The sequence below is a fragment of the Mustelus asterias genome, chromosome 20 (genome assembly GCF_964213995.1).
Source record: "Mustelus asterias chromosome 20, sMusAst1.hap1.1, whole genome shotgun sequence".
In the NCBI taxonomy this organism is placed as follows: domain Eukaryota; kingdom Metazoa; phylum Chordata; class Chondrichthyes; order Carcharhiniformes; family Triakidae; genus Mustelus; species Mustelus asterias.
Window position 1 is genome coordinate 71651284 of NC_135820.1, and position 25813 is coordinate 71677096.

The window sequence follows — 25813 nt, forward strand, 5'->3', positions numbered from 1 at the left end:
CACCACTGACGGCAGCCGATTCCACTCGCCCACCACCCTCTGTGTGAAAAACTTCCCTCCTGTACCTACCCCCCAGCACCTTAAAGCGGTGTCCTCTCGTAGCAGCCATTTCCACCCTGGGAAAAAGCCTCTGAGAGTCCACCCGATCTATGCCTCTCAACATCTTATATAAAGAGACTTCTGGATGAGTACATGGGACTTAATAGGATTGAGGGTTATAGGTAAGCCTATATATAAGCCTAGGTAGGTAGGGACATGACCGGCGCAACTTGTGGGCCGAAGGGCCTGTTTGTGCTGTAGTTTTTCTATGTTCTTTATATCCCCATTCAGCAAACATTATATCCAATATTACAGAACCTGAAAATTGCTGAAAAAGACACATGCTGGTGAAGCTCACCTTTAACCTGGTGTGAGGCTTCTTACTGTGCCCGCCCCAGTCCAACGCCGGCCACTCCACGTCTTAGTTTAGGAAGATATGGGAGGCAAATTCTCTGGCCTCTCTTACTACCTTTACAAGTGCGTGGCTTGCTGTATGAGCAAATCTCAGAAGCAGACCCTTGATTTGATTTATTATTGTTACGTGTATTAACATACAGTGAAAAGTATTGTTTCTTGCACGCTGTACAGACAAAGCATACCCTTCATAGAGAAGAAGAGGGTGCAGAATGTAGTGTTACAGTCATAGCTAAGGTGTAGAGAAAGATCAACTTAATGCAAGGTAAGTCCTTGACAGCAGCAGGGAAGAAGCTGTTCTTGAGTCGGTTGGTACGTGACCTCAGACTTTTGTATCTTTTTCCCGAAGGAAGAAGGTGGAAGAGAGAATGTCCGGGGTGCGTGGGATCCTTAAATATGCTGGCTGCTTTGCCGAGGCAGCGGGAAGTGTAGACAGAGTCAATGGATGGGAGGCTGGTTTGCGTGATGGATTGGGCTACATTCACGACCTTTTGTAGTTCCTTGCGGTCTTGGGCAGAGCAGGAGCCCCATACCAAGCTGTGATACAACCAGAAAGGATGCTTTCTATGGTGCATCTGTAAAAGTTGGTGTACGAGGCAGTGCATTTGGAGAAGGCTAACAAAACAAGGGATTACACAAAATTGTTCGGATTTTGAGCTATCGGGGACTGGAGTGGTTTTGGAGTGTATGTTGTTTTTACCTTATATGTTCATGGGATGTAGGAGCCAACTGCAGGGCTAGGGGATTTTCACAGTAACTTCATTGTATTGTTAATGTAAGCCTACTTGTGACACAAAAAATAAATAAAAAGCATGTGTTGCCCATCCCGTAGCAAGGTGGATATAAAATCGGCTGAATAACGGGAAGCAGAGAATAAAGGTGAATGGCTATTTTTCAGGCTGGAGGAGGGTTTGTAATGGTGTTCCCCCAGGGGTCAATATTGGGACCCTTGCTTTTCTCATATCTATTAATGATCTAGATGAGGGGACAGTTTCAAAGTTTGCAGATGATACAAAACTCAGAAGCATATTGAACTGTGGAAGTATTGTGAACTGTGAGAGGAGAGTGAGAACTTCAAAAGGACATTGACAATTTGGTGGAGTGGGCAGGTAGGTTCATTGAGGTTCAATGCAGAGAAGTGCGAGGTGATGCATTTTGAAAGGAAGGACATAGACAATATTAAATAAGGGGTAAAATTATAAAAAGGGTGCAGGAGTAGAGGGAGCTAGGTGTACATGTGTGCATGGATCATTGAAGGTAGCAGGACAGGTGGAGAGAGCAGTTAATAAAGCAAAAACAGAAAATGCTGGAAAATCTCAGCAGGTCTGACAGGATCTGTGGGGTGAGAATAGAGCCAACGTTTTGAGTCTAGATGACCCTTTGTCAGAGCTAATAAAGCATATAGTGTTCTGGGATTTATTAATAGGAGCAAAGAGTACAACAGCAAGGAGGTTATGGTGAACTTATACAAGGCACTAGTTATACCTCAGCTGCAATATTGTGTACAGTTCTGGGCACCACACTATAGGAAGGGTGTGAACGCATTGGAGAGAGTGCAGAAGAGGTTTACAAGAATGGTTCCACAGTTGAGAAGCTTGTGTTACGAGGATAGGTTGAAGAGGTTGTGAATGTTCTCCTTCGTGAAAAAGGGTGATCGGAATTTTGATCGAGATGTTAAAAGTCATGAGGGGACTGCACAGAGTAGAAGGGGAGACATTGATCCCCTTGTAAAAGGATCAAGAACGAGAGGGCGTAGATTTAAAGTGATTTGCAAGAGAAGCAATTGTGATGTGAGAAAAAACTTCCTTCACACAGTGAGTGTTGTGAGTGTGGGATGCACTGTCTGGAAGTGTGGTGGAGGTGGGTTCAATTGAGGTATTCAAGAGGGCATTAGATGACTACTTGAGTAGAAATAATTTGCAGGGTTATGGGGAGAATGGCACTATAAGTCGTGACACTAGTTGGGAGAGCCAGTGCAGACACAATGGGCCAAATGGTCTCCTTCTGCGCCGTGGCAATTCTGTGAATTGTCCTTGAACTGAGTGTTTGGTAGGTCATTTCTGAGGGCAGTTAAAAAATCAACCACATTGCTGTGAGTCTGGAGTCACATGTAGGTCAGACCTAGTAGACAGATTTGTTTCCCTCAAGGACATTAGTGAACCTATGGTGTTTTACAACAATTGACAATAGATTGAGCCTAGTTTTCAATTTCAAATTTGTTCATTGAAGTTAAATTCCGCTAGTTGCCATGGTGGTATTTGAGCCCTATCCCAAAGTATTAGTGTGTCCTCTAGATCACTAGTCTGGTGATATCGAGACTGTGCCAACTCCCCACAGGTTGTCCACAGATCCCTCAAGGTGGCTGGCCAGGGACAGGTAGCTAAGGTGATTAGGAAGACATATGGAATACTTGCCGTTATTAGCCAAGGTGTAGAGTATATGAGCTGGGACGTTATGCTGGAGCTGTATAAAACACTGGTCAGACCACAACCAGAGTACCATTGCAGCACTATAGGATTTGATTAATTAGAGAGGGTGCAGAGAAGATTTACAAGGATATTGCTTGGGCTGGAGATTTTAGTCATGAGGAAAGATTGGATAAGCTGCAGTTGTTCTCTGTGAAACAGAGGCTTACAGTAGACCTTCCTGAAGTGTATAAAAGTTATGTCTGGTCTGGTTAGAGTGTCTAAGAAAGCCCTATTCCCCTTGGTTAAGATGTCAGTAACCAGGCTGCATAGATTTAGGGTAGGAGGTAGAAGGTTTAGAGGGGATTTGAGGGTAAGTCCTTTCACTGAGAGGTTGGTAGGGGTCTGGAATTCACTGCCTGAAAATGTGATAGCAGCAGAAACCCTCATAACATTTCAAAAGCGCTTGGATCGGCATGCAAAGTGCTGTAACCTACATGGCTACAAACCAAGAGCTGGAAAGTAGGATTGGACTGGATGGCTACTTGACCAATGGTGTCCTTCCTTGCTGTAAATTTCTATAATCCTGTGACTGACCTCACTCGGGAACAAAGCTTTCCAGCTCCAAAATAATGCATTATATTTGATTTTTATTGTTCTCGGATGCAAAAATTAGTCACAAATACAGAGCTATTGAGACCATCATTGTAATCCAGATTAGAACTCTCTCTGGTCAAAATATGATCTCCATGATTAAATTAAATTGCATTAAGCATTACGTGGGTTTCCTCCGGGTGCTCCGGTTTCCTCCCCCAGTCCAAAGATGTGCGGGTTAGGTTGATTGGCCATGCTAAAATTGCCCCTTAGTGTCCTGAGATGCGTAGGTTAGAGGGATTAGTGGGTAAAATATGTAGGGGTGTGGGGACGGGGCCTGGGTGGGATTGTGGTCGGTGCAGACTCGATGGGCCGAATGGCCTCCTTCTGCACTGTAGGGTTTCTATGATTTCTATGACATTATCCTCCCCTTCCTAAGTGTTCTACATTCTTGTGTAAAGGATGAGATCTGTGGAACGCCCTTGATAATGGAGTATTTAGGAAGATGCTTTAAATTGTAGATGACACAGGAGAGTGAGGTGGATATTTGATTCCCCGACCACTGTACTGATTGCTATGGGGCTCCCTCTAGGCCCAGCTCACGCAAACATCTTTTTAGGTTCCACGAGAAACGTGCCTTCAATGGGTCATTTCTCAGGGCAATGCCTTGAGCAATCAGAGTCAACTTGCTTGGTTTGAATTGAAACAAAGCCTGACAGTTAACGGTCAATCATCAGTGAACTGATGAATTCTCCATGGCAACACCTCCACCAATCAGAGCCCACCTACCAACTAATCAGCACTCTCTTCTCATGCAGTATAAATTGTTGTTGCCTTTACAATTTGGTATTCTTGTGAATTGTCCTGATGAGTGACGAAGGAGCCACTCCACTCACCTGATGAAGGAGCAGTGCTCCGAAAGCTCGTGATTCCAAATAAACCTGTTGGACTTTAACCTGGTGTTGTGAGACTCCTTAGTGTTCCTAAACTAATACACATTTGCTCATCTCCTGCTGAAGCCTCAGTCTCAGTTACTAGTGATCAAACACTGACTAAAGTACCAAAAAAGAACAAGGTGGCTAGCATTTTCCCAAAACTAACTAGTTTATTTTTTTAGAACATTGCACAAGGGCAATGTTGATCCTGAGCAAAGCACCATCCGATATTTAAATGAGTGGACAATCTGGATTCCACAACAGCAAAGTTGTTAATACATCGTGTTGCTCCTCCCACCACTGACGGATCAATAAAATATTCTGGCGGTCAAAATTTGCTTTTTTCCCAATTGGGGTCATGAGTGGATGACCATGGTATCAGAGTAAGCAGTTTGGCTAATGTCACTAGTCACTAAGCCATTCACATCTTTACTTTGGAAATACCTATAATTTTTAGAAATTGGAATGGGCGGCATGGTGGCACAATGGTCAGCACTGCTGTCTCACAACGCGAGGGACCCGGGTTCGATTCCCGGTTTGGGCCACTGTTTGTGTGGAGTTTGCACGTTCTCCCTGTGTTTCCTCCAGGTGCTCCGGTTTCCTCCCACAGTCCAAAGATGTGCTGGTTAGGGTGCATTGGCCGTGCTAAATTCTCCCTCAGTGTACCCGAACAGGTGCTGGGGTGTGGCGACTTTCAGGGGAATTTCACAGTAACTTCATTGCTGTGTTAATGTAAGCCCTACTTGTGACACTAATAAATAGACATTTAAAAAAAACTTTGTATGTGGTTCAGAAAACGTCCACACACTTATACTCACTAATTCAATTCCTGCCCACCGACTGTCGTGTCCTCCCGGTGTACCAATCCATCTAATAACTCCATAGACTACAGCATTATTGTGCAATTTCACTTCCACCATCGACTCAACCTCTAGAGCAGGATTTTCACTCTCTGCAAACTGAGCACCAGGACTGGATGGGGTGGACATCCCCGGGATCGGAGTTTTAGAACTGTAGTGTTTAGAATTCTTTGAAGGGTCTGACGTGGAAACAGAGGGTAGAAATGGGGTCGAAGCTTCATTTGATTTTTCCCTTCCCATTCTTCTCGGAGACAAACCAACTTGTTGGGATGGACTTTCAACTGGCGACTTGCTCCAGTTTTTTGCATCTGCCAGGAAATTAACAGGAAATTGTCAAGCCGCAAATACTTCATTTTTACGACACAATAAAAACACTCAGACTAAAAATAACACCCTCACATGGAACCCTAACTCTTGACATTGACTGCACTGGGCTCTGAGAGTGAGCTTTTCTAGTCGTGGTCTTTAGATGGTAAGAGATAGGCAAAGGAAAAGGAGTATCTTTCCATCTTAACCTTTACTCTTCAATTAAGTGCTGACAAAGACATCAAGGACATTAAAGGAAAATCTCCTTAGGCTGGATTCAGGTGTTAGCAGCTGAAAAATAAATTACTCACAGACATGTCAGTTACAATCCAGAATGTGAGCGCTCAATAGCATGGTCAATTGGTCTTGAGTCATAGAATCCCTGCAGTACAGAAGGAGGCCATTCGGCCCATCGGGTCTGTACCAACCACAATCCCACCCTGGCCCTGTTCCCGTAACCCCACACATTTACCCTGCCAATCCCCCTGATGTGGAGGTGCTAAATTGCCCCTTGAGTGTCCAAAGATGTGTAGGTTCGGTGGATTGGCCATGCTAAATTGCCCCCTACTGTCCAAAAGATGTGCAGGTTAGGTGGATTTGTCCATGATAAATTGCCCCCTAACGTCCAACAGATGTGCAGGTTAGGTGGACTGGTCATGGTAAATGTGCGTGCGGGGTTACGGGGATAGGGTAGAGGAGTGGGTGCATTTTTGGAGAGTCGGTGCACACTTGATGGGCCAAATGGCCTCTTTCTGCACTGCATGGATTCTATGGTTCTATTCTCCATCTGACTTGAGGGAACTTAAATTATAACAAATTATCTCCAAAAGTATATTAATCGCCAGCACCAAAACCCTTTGCATTATTTCAATCCTCTGGTTGCTGATGTTTAAAATATGCATTTTAAATTTAAACATTCTACAATCAAACAATAACACCGTAATTCCAATTACAGCAAGTATTACCAGGCACCCAATTAGAGTTCTAATAGAGTTCATATATATTCTTCCTACACAAATGCAGTAGGGGGTAAGTTTGCAAACTGGACTCCATGAGGCATTCCTTTGCAGTTCACAAGTTTGTGGGTCTTGGCTCTCTCACATCAGCATGCTGGTCTTTGGGTGGGTTGGAACAGAGGAGGAAACTAGTTGTCCTGACAGTCATTCCAGTTACTCTGCAACAGCGTGTATTGTGAGCTTTTAATATTCAGAAAGAGTTGAGGAATGGTCAAGATTAGTTTGATGTAGGGAAGCCGTAAGTACTTCTCCCATTAGTAAAGAATTGTAAATATAGGGCGCAAGTTAAGATTAGGATGTTGTAGGGAAGCCATGAGTTCACTTCCTATTGGTGAGGGAGTTACTAATATTTGTAAAGTTAGTTGCGTTTACAACTGGTGCTCAGACTTGGGCTGAATATTGCAAAAGCTACCTGAAGAAAGCTCGCTGGGGCGGCACGGTAGCACAGTGGTTAGCGTTGCTGCCTCACAGCACCAGGGACCCGGGTTCGATTCCAGCCTCGGGTCACTATCTGTTTGGAGTTTGCACATTCTCCACATGTGTGTGTGGGTTTTCTCCGGGTGCTCCTGTTCCCTCTCACAGTCCAAAGATGCGCGGGTTAGGTGGATTGGCCATGCTAAATTGCCCCTTAAGTATCAGGGGGATTAGCAGGGTAAATAGGTGGGGTTACGGGAATACAACCTGGGTAGGATTGTGGTCAGTGCAGACTCGATGGGCCAAATGGTCTCCTTCTGCACTGTAGGGATTCTATGAAAGGGTGTAGAAATACAGCAGCAATATTGGGACCTTTGCATTTGCCAGGGTAGCATTACTTTCAGGTAACTTTCCAAAAGGGAGCTCTTGCTGGAAGAGTACGAGCTAGTAGTTGTGCCAGGAAGGTTTGGGGTTTATCGCAAGAAACCCAGGGCTAAATATAGCTTTAGGGTTTACCACACGAAACCCAGATACAACTAAAGGCTAAGGATTGCCATAAGAATCCAGAAGGCGAGAGATTTTCCGTAAGGATTCAGTATTTTTTTAGAATCATAGAATCCCTACAGTGCAGAAGGAGGCCATTCGGCCCATCAAGTCTGCACCGACCACAATCCCACCCTATTCTCATAACCCTTCACATTTACCCTGCCAATCCCCTTGACACTAGGGTTAATTTAGCACGGCCAAACAACCTAACCCGCACATCTTTGGAGTGTGGGAGGAAACCGGAACACCCGGAGGAAACCCCCGCAGACACGGGGAGAATGTGCGAACTCCACACAGACAGTGACCGAGGCCGGAATTGAACCCGGGTCCCTGGCGCTATGAGGCAGCAGTGCCAACCACTGTGCCGCCATGCCACCCTTTCAAGACAAACTCCATTTTTGCACCAGGTGCCATCCTGATCAAACTAGACTCTAGAGACCTGTGCACTTAATTGAGGCTGACACTCCAGTGAAAGCAACCTATAGCACTCAGCAGCAACTGTAAACTGGGAAGAATGCAATCAGCAAATTCAAAATTCAAAACAAATGATTGTCCTTTTGGCAAATGTTAACCTCCGATGAGAATTTTCTCTTGGGGTTTAGTATAGGGTTCAAACCCTGTTGTGTCTACATTTTGGTGGTGGCTTACTTTAGTTCTTATAACTTAACTGGTTTAAAATTGTGTTTAAGATCCAAATCTCTGAGCTAACAACAGTCAATTGCTCCCTGCATCGGCAAAACACTGGTCAAATCACTAAAATTATAATTAAGAATTGGTCACAATGGTGAGCACTGCTGCCTCACAGCGCCAGGGACCCGGGTTCGATTCCCAGCTTGGGTCACTGTCTGTGTGGAGTTTGCACATTCTCCCCGTGTCTGCGTGGGTTTCCTCCGGGTGCTCCGGTTTCCTCCCACAGTCCGAAAAACGTGCTGGTCAGGTGCATTGTCCATACTAAATTCTCCCTCAGTGTACCCGAACCGGCGCCAGAGTGTGACGACGAGGGGATTTTCACAGTAACTTCATTGCAGTGTTAATGTAAGCCTACTTGTGACTAATAAATGAACTTTGATTTAGGATCATTTTCTATACGGATGTGAAAGTAAATGCAAGAATTTATTAAAGGAGTTTAATTCATGACATGCAACAGCATTTCAAAAAGAAATTCAAACAATTGAAATTACAACATCTGGCAGCAATGGTGACTCAGTCCATGTGTTCCACTTGCTGCACTAAGAGTATAGATAACTCAAGAATTATTTTAAATATATGGTGTTAACACGATAGCAAACTGTCCCTCGTCCTTGCTGCAAGAAAATAAACTTCACTTCGGATAAATGGAGATGGGGAATGAAAACAGTGTCTCCCACAGGCCGCTTCTGTTCTTAGCCGAGTCATAAAAACCAAGTGACCATCTAATAATAGACTCAATTCATCGTACACAATAGATTTGCTGAGGTTTTTATAATACAGATAAATTGATTGAAGGAAACAAAAGCTAGGTGGAATTTCTAGACAAAGGATGCACAAGTAGGACTTCTGGTAGCTTATAAAGTTAAAGATTAAAAGGTAAATGCGAGGTGATGCATTCTGGTAGATCGAACCAGGGCAGGACTTACTCAGTTAATGGTAGGGCGTTGGGGAGAGTTACAGAACAAAGAGATCTAGGGGTACAGGTTCGTAGCTCCTTGAAAGTGGAGTCACAGGTGGACAGAGTGGTGAAGAAGGCATTCGGCATGCTTGGTTACATTGGTCAGTACGTTGAATACAGGAGTTGGGACATCTTGTTGAAGTTGTACAAGACATTGGTAAGGCCACACTTGGAATACTGTGTACAGCTCTGGTCACCCTATTATAGAAAGGATATTATTAAACTAGAAAGAGTGCAGAAAAGATTTACTAGGATGCTACCGGGACTTGATGGTTTGAGTTACAAGGAGAGGCTGGATAGACTGGGACCTTTTTTCCCTGGAGCATAGGAGGCTGAGAGGTGATCTTATAGAGGTCTATAAAATAATGAGGGGCATAGATCAGCCAGATAGTCAATATCTTTTCCCAACTAGAGGGCATAGGTTTAAGGTGAGAGGGGAGAGATACAAAGCGGTCCAGAGGGGCAATGTTTTTCACACAGAGGGTGGTGAGTGTCTGGAACAAGCTACCAGAGGTAGTAGTAGAGGCAGATACAATTTTGTCTTTTAAAAAGCATTTCGACAGTTATGTGGGTAAAATGGGTATAGAGGGATAAGGGCCAAACGTGGGCAATTGGGACGAGCTTAATGGTTAACAAAAAAGGGCGGCATGGACAAGTTGGGCCGAAGGGCCTGTTTCCATGCTGTAAACCTCTGTGACTCTATGATTCTATTTTGCTTGTCCCTCACAGAATTTGGATTTTCACAAAAATAGGAATCCAAGCTACATGCTCCACTATCCAAGAGTGATTTTTTTCAGTCACAACGTGTCTCCCCCTGGAATTATTTTCTGAAATGACCTTGCCTTGCTTGGTTAGTATTTGTCCCACAGGAACTGTGCGGAGCAAAGCAACCTCACCGTGCCAACAGTTGTCGGAATGCAACAGTATTCTAAAACTGCCTCACTTATGGAGCACTAAAAGACTGCAGTACCCATCCTCTGTCAAAAGGGGGAGCTCCACTTCAATAGTTGGAGGGCTCTATATTACAGAAAGCTGGTGAAGGATCACTGAATGGATGAGTAAAACGTCGTAAAATATTAAAGATCTAAACTGAGTGGTCAACTTCTTCAGATAGTTTTACGACATTTTTGTACTGTTAACTCATTAGCAGGTACATGACTGTTATCAATGTCCTTTTTGCAATTAGAGTACTATTTTCCTTTGGGTACTGACGGAACTTTGCAAAATTAGGAAAACAACATTTGTTAGCATCTGCTGCATTAAAAAAATTGAATACCACTGTGACATGAAAGGGATTTTAACTGGGCTGCACGGTAGCACAGTTGTTAACACTGCTGCTTCACAGCTCCAGGGACCTGGGTTCGATTCCCGGCTCGGGTCACTGTCTGAATGGAGTTTGCACGTTCTCCCCGTGTCTGCGTGGGTTTCCTCCGGGTGCTCCGGTTTCCTCCCACAGTCCAAAGATGTGCGGGTTAGGTTGATTGGCCATGCTAAAATTGCCCCTTAGTGTCCTGAGATGCGTAGGTTAGAGGGATTAGCGGGTAAATATGTGGGGATAAGGGGGTAGGGCCTGGGTGGGATTGTGGTCGGTGCAGACTCGATGGGCCAGGTGGCCTCTTTCTGCACTGTAGGATTTCTATGATTCTATGAACTTCTACTCTCCCTCTTTTCCAGTCTCCAAGCCACGTAGCCAGAGTTACATCTCTGAGGATATTGAAGGGCCAACATTTGTTGGGTTGCAATACCATTGTGAATCTCCCCCACTCATGGAGTGAGTTACAAATGCAATGTTTTAGAAGGCAACTATGCATTGGACTGTCTCTTTAATTTAAGGAAAAATGGAGCAATAAAGAAAGTCATGCTACTGGATAGGAATTCTGCCTGACCTTTAAAGTTAATTCATTAATCACAAGTAGGCTTACATTCACACTGCAATGAAGTTACTGTGAAACTCTAGTCGCCACACTCCGGCGCCTGTTCGGGCACACTGAGGGAGAATTTAGCATGACCAATGCACCTAACCAGCACATCTTTGGACTGTGGGAGGAAACCGGAGCACCCGGAGGAAACCCACGCAGACACGGGGAGAATGTGCAAACTCCGCACAGACTGCGACCCAAGCTGGGAATCGAAGCCGGGTCCCTGGCGCTGTGAGGCAGCAGTGCTAACCACTGTGCCACCTGTGTCCCCGTGGGTATGGGGAGGCCCAGGTTAAGACATACTCAGAGCAAGGCGCAATGTTTTCACACCTGAAAACAAAGGCAGAAGCAGGTGTTCTTGTTTTTATTACAAACTTTTTGTCTCAGAATGTTTGAATAGAGACAGGGAAAAAGATAGCGAAAGATGGCACAGCCGTTAGAGAGGGATAAGGCTATCTTCCCCATTAGCTACCAGGCAGAATGCTGGGGAAAGCTTGTTCACTGGTCAAAGAGAAGGAACCCGCCATGATTTAAGGACACTGGATTTTCTCTGGTGAGGCTGCGAGGAGAAATCATCAGTGTGTGCCTTACAGCTGAATGTCCGTTTGGGAGTTTCAGAGAACAGAGGAAGAGAACCTTTGATAGTCACGGGGCATCATGATTCAGGCAAAACAAAGAGATATAGACACAGAATCCCTACAGTGCAGAAGGAGGTCATTCGGCCCATCGAGTCTGCACTGACCACAATCCCACCCAGACCCTATCCCTATTCCTGATTAAAATCAGGAATGCCACAAGCCCAAAATTGGTGGAGTGCAGATATCCTGGAGCGCGCAGGGTAGGAGGCAACTGCAGTTATAGGGAGGGGGCCTTGAAAAGATCTGAAAATAAGGATTTACCCTGCAAATCCCCTTGACACTAGGGTTAATCTAGCACAGCCAATCAACCTAACCTGGACTGGGGGAGGAAACCAGAGCACCCGGAGGAAACCCACGCAGACACGGGGAGAACGTGCAAACTCCGCACAGACAGTGACCTGAGGCCGGGATCGAACTCAGGTTCCTGGCGCTGTGAGGCAGCGGTGCGAACCACTGTGCCACCATGAACCCTTTGGAATTTGGTCATGGCTTTGCACCGTTTCTTGAAAAGACTACAGTTCTTTGGAAAGTGGGCTGTAAAGTAGATACGCGAGGTGGCATTATTGGTTACGGTAGTACATTGGGGATGGTCTTACCGGCTCGTCCTGCTGGTCAGTGTGGCGATCTCCAGGGAGCCGAGAGCCCGGCACAGGGAGTGATCGGCGGAGGGTCACAATGTCCATGGGGGGAGTGACAGGAGATCTCCTAGTACACAGCACACTGGGAGATTGGGGGGCCTGTGTAATAGTGCCCCTAGAGCTCAGCAGCTGGCTTCACTGGCGAGGATAGCCTCTGTCCCACCCTCCCTACTGGCGGGAATCACATCCTGGCTCTCTTTTTTGACTAAGTGCCATAAGATTGCATTTTCCAACTCGCTGACAAACTGAGTCGGAAACTCTCCTATTTTCTCGCTGGTTCAGCACTTAGAATTCTTCTGGTAAGATCACCCCCATTGATTTTTGTTTGAACAAAAAGGACTAGGAGCAGGAGTAGGCCATCAGGCCTCTCGAGCTTGCTCCGCCATTCAATAAGATCATGGCTGATCTTTCTGTGGACTCAGCTCCACTTATCCGCCCGCTCACCCTTAATTCCTTTACTGTTCAAAAATCTATCTATCTTTGCCTTAAAAACATTCAATGAGGTAGCCTCAACTGCTTCACTGGGCAGGGAATTCCACAGATTCACAACCCTTTGTGTGAAGAAGTTCCTCCTCAACTCAGTCCGAAATCTACTCCCCCTTATTCTGAGGCCATGCCCCCTCGTTCTAGTTTCACCCACCAGTGGAAACAACCTCCCTGCTTCTATCTTATCTATTCCCTTCATAATCTTGTATGTTTCTATAAGATCCCCCCTCATTCTTCTGAATTCAATGAGTATAGTCTGTTACAGTAAAAAGTCTTAAAACTTTAAATCCTTTAAGTTGATCACTCGGAATTCAAACCTTTCTTTTAAAACTATCAGACTCCATGGGGATCATAACAGTTAAAGGATTGCAGTACCCTATCTTTAGTCAATGTAGGGAGCTTCGTATCTATGGTTCATGAGGAATCTATATTACAGAAACCTGATGAAGCAACTCTGAATCAATAGATGGGATCATGTAAAATATCAGAGGTCTAGAATATGGAGATACAGTATTAAAAAATAAACTGTTCAAATCCTACAGACAGGTGCTAACACATATGCACAAAATATACTCCTAGCCAGCACCAATAAAAAAGGTTGTTTGATGTTTGAACTTACCATCATTATACAATTTAGTTTCTTTATCATTTGTACGAGATGGTTCCACTTCAGTATTACTCGCAAAAATGATATCCCCCGCATGAATAGAGATATATTTAAAGCTTTTCTTCCCCGCGGTTTTATGGTCTTGTCTGTCCTGCATTGAGTTGGGAGAGAAAGGAAAATATTTGCTATAAGGCAGTAACATCTTACAAACTGTTGCCCTCTGGTTGTCTGAAGTTCTAAAGAAAACGCAAACTCTACACGTCACAAAAATCACAGATTTGTTACAGCACAGATGGGAGGTAATTTGGCCCATCGCGTCCGTACTGGCTCTTTGAATGAGCAACTCACCTAGTGCCATTCCCCTGCCTTCTCCCCATTACCTTGCACATTCTTCCTTTTGAGACAACGACCTAGTTCCCTTTTGAATGCTTCAGTTGAACCCACAGCCCCAAACCGATCTCAAACATGGACAAAAGCATAAATGAGAAAGGAAGTACCAAACTAAGAGTTGTATGGCCAGAAACACGTCTACTTATCAAACACGAACAGAGATTTTAAAAAAAGCCTGTGGGACAATTCCATATGAGTTACAATGGCCTGAACCTTCTGGCCGGTTCCACCAGCAGGATCTTTCAGTCCCACCGATGGCAAACGGCCACTGCGGGTTTCCAGTGGTGGTGGGGGAGGGTGGGGGGGGGGGGCAGGCAGGCAATGGGAAACCCCATTGCCAATGGTGGGACCAGAAGATCCTGCCGCCAGCCAATGGCGGGTAGACCACCTTCACAAAGCAGGCCGTGGGGGTGAGGGATATCCCACCCGATATCTGCAGCTTGCTTGTACTGAAAATTAAATTGCACATACTTGGCGGTACTATACACTGTGCTCTAATATATTTGTGGTGAGTGCAGACTCGATGGGGATGAATGGCCTCCTTCTGCTCTGTGAGCAGTGGAAAACTCTGAGTGAAAACAGAGGCCATGGAGTTTTAAGTGTAAAGATTGGTGAATCTACAAATCCCTACTCTTTCTCAGCCAATTCAACATGGGAAGGGATATAAAAGTGCAAACACATGCCATACAGAAAATGAAGCAAAAGCTTTCTTTATTGAGCTTAATTGTCAGAGGCCTAGGATAGATCATTTCCTAAATGGGGAAATGCTTAGGAAATCAGAAACACAAAGGGACTTGGGAGTCACTGTTCAAGATTCTCTTGAGTTTAACACGCAGGTTCAGTCGGCAGTTAGGAAGGCAAATGCAATGTTAGCATTCATGTCGAGAGGGCTAGAATACAAGAGCAGGGATGTACTCCTGAGGCTGTGGAAGGCTCTGGTCAGACCCCATTTGGAGAATTGTGAGCAGTTCTGGGCCCCATATCTAAGGAAGGACCCGCTGGCCTTGTTAAGGATCCAGAGGAGGTTCACAAGAATGATCCCTGGAATGAAGAGCTTGTCGTATGAGGAACGGTTGAGGACTCTGGGTCTGTACTCGTTGGAGTTTAGAAGGATGAGGGGGAGTCTTATTGAAACTTACAGGATACTGCGAGGCCTGGATAGAGTGGATGTGGAAAGGATGTTTCTCCTATTAGGAAAAACTAGAAGCAGAGGGCGCAACCTCAGGCTAAAGGGCCGATCCTTTAAAACAGAGATGAGGAGGAATTTCTTCAGCCAGAGAGTGGTGAATCTGTGGAACACTTTGCCACAAAAGGCTGTGGGGGCCAGGTCATTGAGTGTCTTTAAGACAGAGATAGATAGGTTCTTGATTAATAAGGGGATCAGGGGTTATGGAGAAAAGGCAGGAGAATGGGGATGAGAAAAATATCAGCCATGATTGAATGGCGGAGCAGACTCGATGGGCCGAGTGGCCTAATTCTGCTCCTATGTCTTATGGTCTTATTACGTATCCATCCCATTCATTTGTCTGAGGAAGTGTTATAATCCAGGTGGCACGGTGGCACAGTGGTTAGCACTGCTGCCTCACAGTGCCAGGGACCCAGGTTCAATTCCAGCCTCTGGTCACTGTCTGTGCGGAGTCTGCACGTTCTCCCCATGCCTGAGTGGATTTCCTCCGGGTGCTCCGGTTTCCTCCCACAGTCCAAAGATGTGCGGGTTAGGTTGATTGGCCATACTATTATGACCCTAGTGTCAGGGGATTAGCAGGATAAATATGTGGGGTTACGGGAATAGGGCCTGGGTGGTATTGTGGTCGGTGCAGACTCGATGGGCCGAATGGCTTCCTTCTGCACTGTAGGGATTCTATGATCTACTATGAATTCAACATGGGAAGGGATATAAAAGTGCAGGCACATACCATACAGAAAATGAAGCAAAAGCTTTCTTTATTGAGCTTAACTGTCAGAGGCCTAGGATTACGTGTCCATCCCATTCATTTGTCTGGGGAAGTGTTATAATCCAAGTCAGAAACTCCAAGGTATTTTGTGAAGTCAACCTCGACCATAAGTTTTGCACTTTGAATTTGGCTAAAGTATAAGGTTTCTCACTCCAGGTATGATTCAAATGACCCACTAGGGAGCTTTTATCAAACAAAGTTTATTTAAGAATACAGTTAACACATAGAAAGAAAATTAGCAATAGCTTTTACCAATTACAAACAAGAAAAAAACCAACCATGATATTGTATAAACCTTAACAACTAAATGCACTGCCCAACACAACAAGCCTCCTTAGAAACAGACACCCATCCCAGGTTTAGCACAGAAAACAAGGATGCTTACGTGATGCTGGATTTTTCGAGCTCTGCAACACCTGCTGCGAATTAGTCCCTTGGGTAGAGAATTGAAAGTCTGAGACCTCCCAGCCCTGTAACTTCCAGCAGACCTCGAGGGAGAGATAGAGCCACTGCCGGCCTATAGCTACTAGCCAGCAAACCACTTCCAGAGACAGAGGCAATCCTTGCCTCAATTTATTAGCCATCCAGCCACCAAGAGCTAGATTTCCAATACCAGGGAGAGAAACAGAAATACTGCTTTTCAGTCCAACAGCTGCTGACAAGCCAACAACCAAAAGTGAAAATGAACGAACTCTTGGGAGAGAAAACAAACTGTCCCGCCTGATCTCAGAATCCTACAGTGCAGAAGAGGCCCTGCAGCCCATCGAGTCTGTACCGGTGCATGAAAGGCCCTGACCTGCCCCACCTAATCCCACTTGCCAGCACTTGGCCCATAGCCTTGAATGTTATGGCGTGCCAAGTACTCATCCAGGTACATTTTAAAAGATGTGAGGTATCCCGCCTCCATCACCCTCCCAAGCAGCGCATTCCAGACCCTCACCACCCTCTGGGTAAGAAAAGGTTTTTCCTCAAATCCCCCCTAAACCTCCCATCCCTCACTTTTAACTTGTGTTCCCTCGTGACTGACCCTTCAGCTAAGAGGAACAGCTGTTCCCTATCCACCCTGTGCACGCCCCCCATAATCTTGAACACCTCAATCAGGTCACCCCTTCGCTGCTCCAGAGAACACAACCCAAGCCTATCCAACCAATCATTCTTCCCACAACAACCCAAAAGATTGTAAACTCCCAGAGAGTGCATTAGGCCCAGATCAAAAAATAAACAAAACCCCATTTAAACCATTTAAGCAGCAATAAAAGATGCCACAACAAACCTCACGGTGCCAATAGTAAAAACAAAAAAAAGAGGAATGATCACAAACTGCAGAGTACATGATTAAAAATATATTTCTTAAAGGCACAGGAGCGTCACTGGGAGGCATTACAAGTATGACCAGGAAACTCCACAGCAAAGAAAAACTAAAGGATCATTCCGAATTTGGAAAACAATTTACATGCCCAAGTTATTTCTGCTTCGTCAGATGATGGAAAAGAGTTATGCTTGTCGTATAATTCTGATATTTTTATATTAAGTTACTCAGAAGTCGAAATCTGATGTTAAAAGTTAAAGTTTATTTATTTGTCACAAGTAGGCTTACATTAACACTGCAATGAAATTATTGTGAAAATCCCCTAGTCGCCACACTCTGGGTACACTGTGGGAGAATTTAGCACGGCCAATGCACCCTAACCCGCACGTCTTTCAGACTGTGGGAGGAAACCGGAGCACCCAGAGGAAACCCACGCAGACACGGGGAGAACGTGCAGACTCCACACAGACAGTGACCCAAGCTGGGAATCAAACCCGGTTCCTTGGGGCTTTGAGGCAGTGGGGCTAACCAATGGATAAAAGCAGCCTGTAAGAAAAGACCCAAATTATTGAGATAAAAGCAAATTACTGCAGGTGCTGGGATCTGAAACAAAAACAGAAAATGCTGGTAAATCTCAGCAGGTCTGACAGCATCTGTGGTGAGAGAATAGAGCCAACGTTTCGAGTCTAGATGACCCTTCGTCAGAGCAGTTCTGACAAAGCGTCATCCAGATTTGAAACGTTGGCTCTATTCTCTCACCAGAGATGCTGTCATAGAGTCATAGAGGTTTACAGCATGGAAACAGGCCTTTCGGCCCAACTTGTCCATGCCGTCCCTTTTTTTAACCACTAAGCTAGTCCCAATTGCCCGCGTTTGGCCCATATCCCTCTGTACCCATCTTACCCATATAACTGCCTAAACGCTTTTTAAAAGACAAAATTGTACCCGCCTTTACTACTACCTCTGGCAGCGTGTTCCAGACACTTATCACCCTCTGTGAAAAAATTGCCCCTCTGGACCCTTTTGTATCTCTCCCCTCTCACCTTAAACCTATGCCCTCTAGTTTTGGACTCCCCTACCGTTGGGAAAAGGTGTTGACTATCTAGCTGATCTATGCCCCTCATTATTTTATAGACCTCTATAAGATCAGCTGAGACTTTTTCAGCATTTTCTGTTTTTGATCCAAATTAGTTTTAAAGTTTATTAGTGTCACAAGTAGGCTCACATTAACACTGCATTGAAGTTAGTGTGAAAACCCCCTAATCGCCAATCTCTGGGACCTATTCGGGGCACACTGAGGGAGAATTTAGCATGGCCAATGCACCTAACCAGCACCAGTCTTTACTAATTATTAAGTCTACCCCATTCTGTGCCTCAGTGCATTCAAGCTATGGGAAATCAAATTAACCACTGGATATAGGAAGTCCTTCTGAGTAAGTGGCTGAATATTACACAAACTTCCTAATCCCCAAACAATAAGATACAGTCGAGACTAGGAAGTAATAAAATTTGATTGTTGGACAAGACAGAATCAATTATATGTTTTCTCACATCTCAGGGTGCTTCAACCTCAAGTCCTGAGCTTAACCTTTGCAAAATATGTACAAATTGATAAAAATATAAATGCCTTGTGGGGTTAAATCATGTTACAAAGCGTAACAACTTTAATCAGGTGATTGAGGTGGGCCTGTTAGAATATGCACTCCCTGATTAAGGGCCAAATTGATGGGCAAATAAAGAAGCCTCTTGCTTTGTACTTAACCAGGCGTGTCAGTTCCTCTGGGATTCCTAGTGTAGACTGCTAGCTGAATAAAAGTTAAAGTTTATTTATTAGTCACAAGTAAGGCTTACATTAACACTGCAATTAAGTTACTGTGAAATTCCCCTAGTCGCCACACTCCAGCGCCTGTTCAGGTCAATGCACCTAACCAGCAAGTCTTTCAGACTGTGGGAGGAAACCGGAGCACCCGCAGGAAACCCACGCAGACACGGGGAGAACGTGCAGACTCCACACAGACAGTCACCCAAGCCGGGAATCCAACCCAGGTTCCTGGCGCTGTGAGGCGCTAACCACTGTGCCAGCCTGCCTGAAAGCGCTCTGTATGCTGTTGTCAGACTTGTAAATAAAGGAATTTTGATGAAGGGACTTTTGCCTTTGAGGATTTGTTACAAAAGTTTTGCCAGGAACTGCTGCCACCCAGCCCACCCTGTAACATTTACCAATTATGTGTTACTCACCACCAACTCAACTTGAAACAACGATCCCTGTAGTTTCAATCCATTTTCTCGTGTAGAGTTTTTAATGTTTTTGACAATTCCTACCAATGTTCCACTGCTTCGTTGCACTTTTACAATGTCATTAATTTGTAGGTTAGAAATAGACTTGAAGAGCTTTTCATCCTGAATAAGTTCATATCGACGATTAATATCCTGAATTTCAAGGAGCAACTCTGCTTCATCCTTACTGATTTCTTTAAAATCTTCCTTCTTCACTTTTATGACTTTTTTGCACTGCTCCACAACTGCGACTAACTCCTGAGCTTCTGACCTGCTCAAATATCCCAACGAGCCTTTTGGAACCTTCTTCCTGTTTTCGGTAAATTCTTTCGTCACGATAAAATAATGTTTATCTTTTTCAATTCCTCCCATTCTGATTGTGGGTGATTCAAATCTTATAAACACCTGAACCTGAAAAAGATGATACAATTAAGAGCTTTTACACAAAAAAAATATAGTCCACAAGGATGAACACAATCATTCATTATCCCAATGTAAAGCAATAATACGGATAGATTCCCCTATCGCTTTCCAATCAAAATCTTCAGGGTCCCTTTGTGAGCTGGCCATGCAAAGATTACAATACTGCAGTTAGTGTAAAGTACAGCTTAACTTCTTGGAGAATCCAACACTCAATTACCGACACTATAGTTAAGAAAGCCCACCAACGCCTTTACTTTCTCAGAAGACTAAGGAAATTTGGCAAGTCAGCTACGACTCTCACCAACCTTTACAGATGCACCATAGAAAGCATTCTTTCTGGTTGTATCACAGCTTGGTATGGCCACTGCTCTGCCCAAGACCGCAAGGAACTACAAAAGGTCGTGAATGTAGCCCAATCCATCAAGCAAACCAGCCTCCCATCCATTGACTCTGTCTACATTTCCCGCTGCCTCGGCAAAGCAGCCAGCATAATTAAGGATGCCACGCACCCCGGATATTCTCTCTTCCACCTTCTTCCTTCGGGAAAAAGATACAAAAGTCTGAGGTTACGTACCAATCGACTCAAGAACTGCTTCTTCCCTGCTGCTGTCAGCCTTTTGAATGGACTTACCTTGCATTAAGTTAATCTTTCTCTGCACCCTAGCTATGACTGTAACACTACATTCTGCACTCTCTCATTTCCTTCTCTATGAACAGTATGTTTTGTCTGCATCGCGCGCAAGAAACAATACTTTTCACTGTATGTTAATACATGTGACAATAATAAATCAAATCAAATCCATTTATTTAAAAAAGATTTACAAATCTTTCAGAAACACCTTCTAGAGACAATTCATGATTTGATTTGATTTATTATTGTCACTTGTATTGGTATACAGTGAAAAGTATTGTTTCTTGCGCGTGTACAGACAAAATATACCGTTCATAGATAAGGAAAAGGAGAGAGTGCAGAATGTAGTGTTCCAGTCATAGCTCGGATGTAGAGGGTGGCTATGCTATCAGCTAAAACATCATTAAGACATTGGATAGGATGGGTGAGTAAAAGTGACAACATTTGCCTCATTGACCTTTTGAGCAGAATAAGAACCAACAGTCTTCCACTTACATGTACATGGATCCTGGAGATGGAGTACACATTCGAGTGAAAGGCCAAGATTTGTCACACACTGTTCCAGCTCCCAGTTCTGTTATAAGTAGTGTACTATATCTTACACACAGGTATGTGGCAAAGACATTTTGCAAAGGTGTCTCCATAAAGACTCGCTCCTGCTGTTCGATCACACTTTAGTCAGTTTATGTTAGCGTAAGGATGAATTCACTGACTCCTTCCTCGTGCACTGTTAGACAATGCCTTGTCTCAGTGGCTAGGTGTTCAATTCAGGCCCTATGATGGAAAAGAAAGCAAGAGATTATTCCAGAAACTGTATTGATCCACTTTGCATAATCACAACAGCAAGCACCACTCAGTTATAGAACAGTAAAGACGGCCATCATTCAGTCTGTCACGCCCATGTTCCTCTGCAATAGCAATTCACCTGGTCCCAGTCCCTCATCCTTTTCCCCATAACCCTGCGTGTTATTTTTCTTCAGATAATTGTCCAACTCTCTTTTGAAAGCCGAGACCCAATCCGCCTCCATCACATTTTCAGGAAGTGCACATTCCAGATCCCAATCACTCTACTCAAAGGAGAGAATTTTTCCGTCCCGCCCGCCACGGGAATTGTAGCAGGCGGGAGGCGGATCATGCAAAGGCCCGTTGACCTCGGGTGGGATTTTGACGGTATTGGGGACTGCACGGCTGGAAAGTCCCGCCCAAAGTGTTTCCTCGTGTCACCCATGGCTCTTTGGCCCATCACCTTAAATCTGTTCTGCAAAGGAGTCATTCAGATCTGAAACGTTAACTCTATTACTTTCCACAGATGCTGCTGAATTCATCCAGCATTTTCTGCTTTTATACCTTAAACGAGGGCCCTGTTGTTCACAATCCTTCTGCCACCGGGAACAGTTTCTCCCGATCTACTTTCCCTGGACACCTGCTGATTTTGAATACTTTTATCAAATCTCCTCTCTTTTCCAAGGAGCACAGCCCGGTTTCTAACAACTAACTATATTTACAAACTATCTACCGGGGCGGTACGGTGGCACAGTGGTTAGCACTGCTGCCTCACTGCGCCAGGGACCTGGATTCGATTCCCGGCTTGGGTCAACTGTCTTTGCGGAGTCTGCGCGTTCTCCCCGTGGGTTTCCTCCGGGTGCTCCAGTTTCCTCCCACAGTCTGAAAGACACGCCGGTTAGAATCGTAGAATTCGTCCTATCGAGTCTGCACCGACCACAATCCCACCCAGGACATATCCCCGTAACCCCATGCATTTACCCTAGCTAGTCCCCCCCTGACACTAAGGGGAAAATTTAGCACGTCCAATCCACCTCACCTGCACATCTTTGTACTGTGGCAATGCTAAATTCTCCCTCAGTGTACCGGAACAGGCGCCAGAGTGTGGCGACTAGGGGGATTTTCACAGTTACTTCATTGCAGTGTTAATGTAAGCCTGCTTATGACAATAATAAATAAACTTTAAACATAGCTGGAGCCCCTCATCCGCAGAATGTGCTGATAGATCTTTCCTGTCTAAAGCTTCCACCAGTTTCCGACACAAATTGGGAATAATTCAGTAAAACTCCCAACTGCTGCTCTAACAACAGCAATTTGTCCACCGGCACGGGGAGGGCCCTGGACACTTTTAAACCATCTGTGCTTTCAATCTGGAAAGTAATGTGTGAATACCACAAACCCTGCGAGGCCAGCCTGAGCCTCAGTAAAGCTGCCGCTTTCCATCCAGGCAGCAACAAGGACAAAACAGCATCGTTCAAAACAAGCAATTCACCAAAAAGATATAGACTCAGATATCTGCAAAACAAAACACCCCGGCTTTTAAAAAGAAAACGCTCCGGGTTACTGGGGCGAAAATAGATGAATCCAGAATGCGGAAGAGCGATGAGAGCACCGGATCTGCAATGCTGTCGGGACAAGAAGAGGAGGGAACAAAACCCAAAGCGAAAGCACAACAGCCGCCGCCCGCACTCACTCCCTGCTGCTGGAACAGCAGCCTTCACATCTGTACAGTAAAAACAGGCAGCAACCGCTGGATATAATCCCACAACATGTATCCATTTACAGACTCCATGTAATCCCACAACATGTATCCATTTACAGACTCCATGTAATCCCACAACATGTATCCATTTACAGACTCCATGTAATCCCACAACATGTATCCATTTACAGACTCCATGTAATCCCACAACATGTATCCATTCAATGTAACAGGCTCCATTGTTAAAGAAAGGTCTTTAAACAGGACAGGGGCTGAGGCTGATTTTCTAATGTACTCACACCTTAACACACACAGGGGAAGTGGGGGGGAGGGGGGTTCTCACTGACAGTCTCGGGGGGAGGGGGGTCTCACTGACAGCCCCTGGGGGGGTGGGGGGTGGGGGGGCTCTCACTGACAGTCCCTGGGGGGGGCTCTCACTGACAATCCCTGGAAGGGGGGGGGGGGTCTCACTGACCTCCCTGGGGAGGGGGTCTCACTGCAATATTCAGCAGAGACTTTCCCATATACATGCGCCCTGCAATAGAAAACAGAGAGTTGCCCGAGGTACCTGCTCCTTGCAATTGGTAACGATGAGATGCAGGGGACTGTAGGTGAAATACAAGGTTCTTTCTGGAGATCAGATTTTGAGAGCAATGGAGGTCAGAGACAGGCTGCTAACCTGGAGTCTGAGGGCAAAATATTCTGTCCCTGCCCACCTTGGGAATCGTCATGGACGGGACAGAGAATTTGACAGAACTTTGAACGGTCCGCTGACCTCGGGCGGAAATTTCTGAAAAATCCCACTCTGGTTTTCTCTTCTGAGGTCAAACCGCAATGGAAGACCGAATTCAAAAGTTATACAATTAAAGAAATTCAAGCAGCTCAAGGTCTTGTTTTTAACCTATGGACAGCTGTTTCCATAATTGCTGGAATGTTCTCTGACTATTGTAAAATTGAATCTATTTAAGGAGCTTTTTTTGTAAAATGTAACCTGAATGGGGAAGGGGTATAAATGAGCGCTATTGTATTAAATCTCATGATCAAACTGACTGCAAAAAAAAAGCCTTGGTCATGTGACAGGGTGGTTTCAAGTTGAGCCGCAGGGCTAACAATGTACATTCAGGCTCCACGTTAAAACCCACTGTACTTTGAGCAGATAACTGTGGAACATTAACACAATGTTGGGGATGTGGAGTCACAATAGCTCTGTATTTGTTCAGAGCTGGCCGGTGCAGGCAATTTGTTTATTAACCCTTTGTGTTGGCTTGGCTGCAATTTTCACACAATACAAGTTACATTCCAGGAGATTGATGAGTCAGGCTTTGTCCATTTTTAAAAACAGAATTTGTAGAAGAGATTGTGAAAGAGAAACAAGTTTTTAAGATGTTGTTTTCTTCGTGCCTTCATGACATGACAGGATTATGATAAATATGGCAATGTTCCAACAATTGAAAATATCCATGATGTGATAACTAGTAACCATGACATTTATTTAACTGACTAAACTTAACTGTTATAGTTTGTGTGCATTTAAGGGCCAATATTTAACACGTTGAAGATGGAAAATAAGACTTTGAAAAGAGAAAAAAGATTAATGTTTTGGATTAAATAGATGATTTGTATAAAACATCATTTAGAAAGGTATGGAATTAATCAGGGGGCAATTGGCATGGATTTCTTTTGCGAAGGCCATATCTGATCAACTTGATTGAATTTTCCAAGGAGGTAACAAGTAGCAGCACGGCAGTTAACACCGCTGCCTCACAATGCCAGGGACCCGAGTTCAATTCCGGCCTTGGGTGACTGTCTGTGTGGAGTTTGCACATTCTCCCAGTGTTGTGTGCGTTTCCTCCGGATGCTCCGGTTTCCTCCCACAGTCCAAAGATGTGCGGGTTAGGTTGGTTGGCCATGCTAAATTGCCCCTTAGTGTCAGGGAGATGAGCAGGGTAAATATGTGGGGTTATGGGGATAGGGTCTGGGTGGGATTGTTGTCGGTGCAGACTCAATGGGCCAAATGGCCTCCTTCTGCACTGTAGGGATTTTATGATTCTATGATTCTCTGAGAGTCGATGAAGGTCGTACATTTGATGTAGTCACATGGATTTCAGTCGGGATTTTGTCAAGGGCCCACATGGCAGACCAGTCAGAAAAATGTAAAGCACATGGGATCCAAGGGAAAGTTGGATCCAAAATTGGCACAGTTGCTGAAGCAAAGAGTAAAGAATGATGGGTGTTTCCAGTGGGGTTCTGCAGGGCTCAGTACTTTTCATGACGCATTTAAATATAGAGGGTATGATTAAGAAATTTGCAGACGATACAAAATGATCATGTGGTTGATAATGAAGAGGAAAGATGTAGACTGCAGAAAGGTATCAATGGACTTTAACAAATTGTACAAAAGATTGTCCTAGTGTAATTTTGGGATGCCTGGATGTTGGGAGTTGTCCCCTGGGTGGTCGGGGGAGGTCAGTACATCAGTTATCCAGAAGCTAGAAGTGGTTTGATTCTTCTACCTTTTTCTGGGTAACTATTATTGTAACACAATCAAAACCATCCAAAATTTGCAATTCACAGCGCCAGGGACCTGGGTTCGATTCCTGGCTTGGGTCACCGTGCGGAGTCTGCACATTCTCCCCGTGTCTGCGTGCATTTCTTCCAGGTTCTCCGGTTTCTTCCCACAGTCCGAAAGACATGCTGGTTAGATACATTGGCCATGCTAAATTCTCCCTCAGTGTACACGAACTGGAGCTGGAGTGTGGCGACTTGAGGATTCTCACAGTAACTTCATTGCCGTGTTAATGTAAGCGTACTTGTGACACTAGCAAATAAACTGAAACGTTTTCAGATGGTTCCCACTTCATGGCAATTGCTCAAACAG

The 25813-nt window shown here is 44.8% G+C and overlaps 1 protein-coding gene across 3 annotated transcripts in view; it reads right to left on the bottom strand.

Annotated features, from left to right (window-relative positions):
- Window positions 1–22965, bottom strand: part of cyld2 (cylindromatosis (turban tumor syndrome) 2) — a 47681-nt gene extending 24716 nt beyond the window's left edge. The window contains exons 1-5 of one of the 3 annotated variants that reach the window (XM_078236807.1): window positions 22726–22965; window positions 20946–21224; window positions 19358–19807; window positions 13478–13616; window positions 5206–5555 (exon numbers count right to left, since the gene is read on the bottom strand). In XM_078236807.1, the coding sequence (XP_078092933.1) occupies window positions 5206–5555; window positions 13478–13616; window positions 19358–19768 (900 nt within the window). In that variant the 5' untranslated portion in view covers window positions 19769–19807; window positions 20946–21224; window positions 22726–22965. Of the gene's footprint in view, window positions 1–5205; window positions 5556–13477; window positions 13617–19357; window positions 19808–20945; window positions 21225–22625 lie in introns of all 3 variants that reach the window. The other 2 variants (XM_078236806.1, XM_078236805.1) reach the window with 2 other exon arrangements.
- Window positions 22966–25813: the final 2848 nt, after the last annotated feature.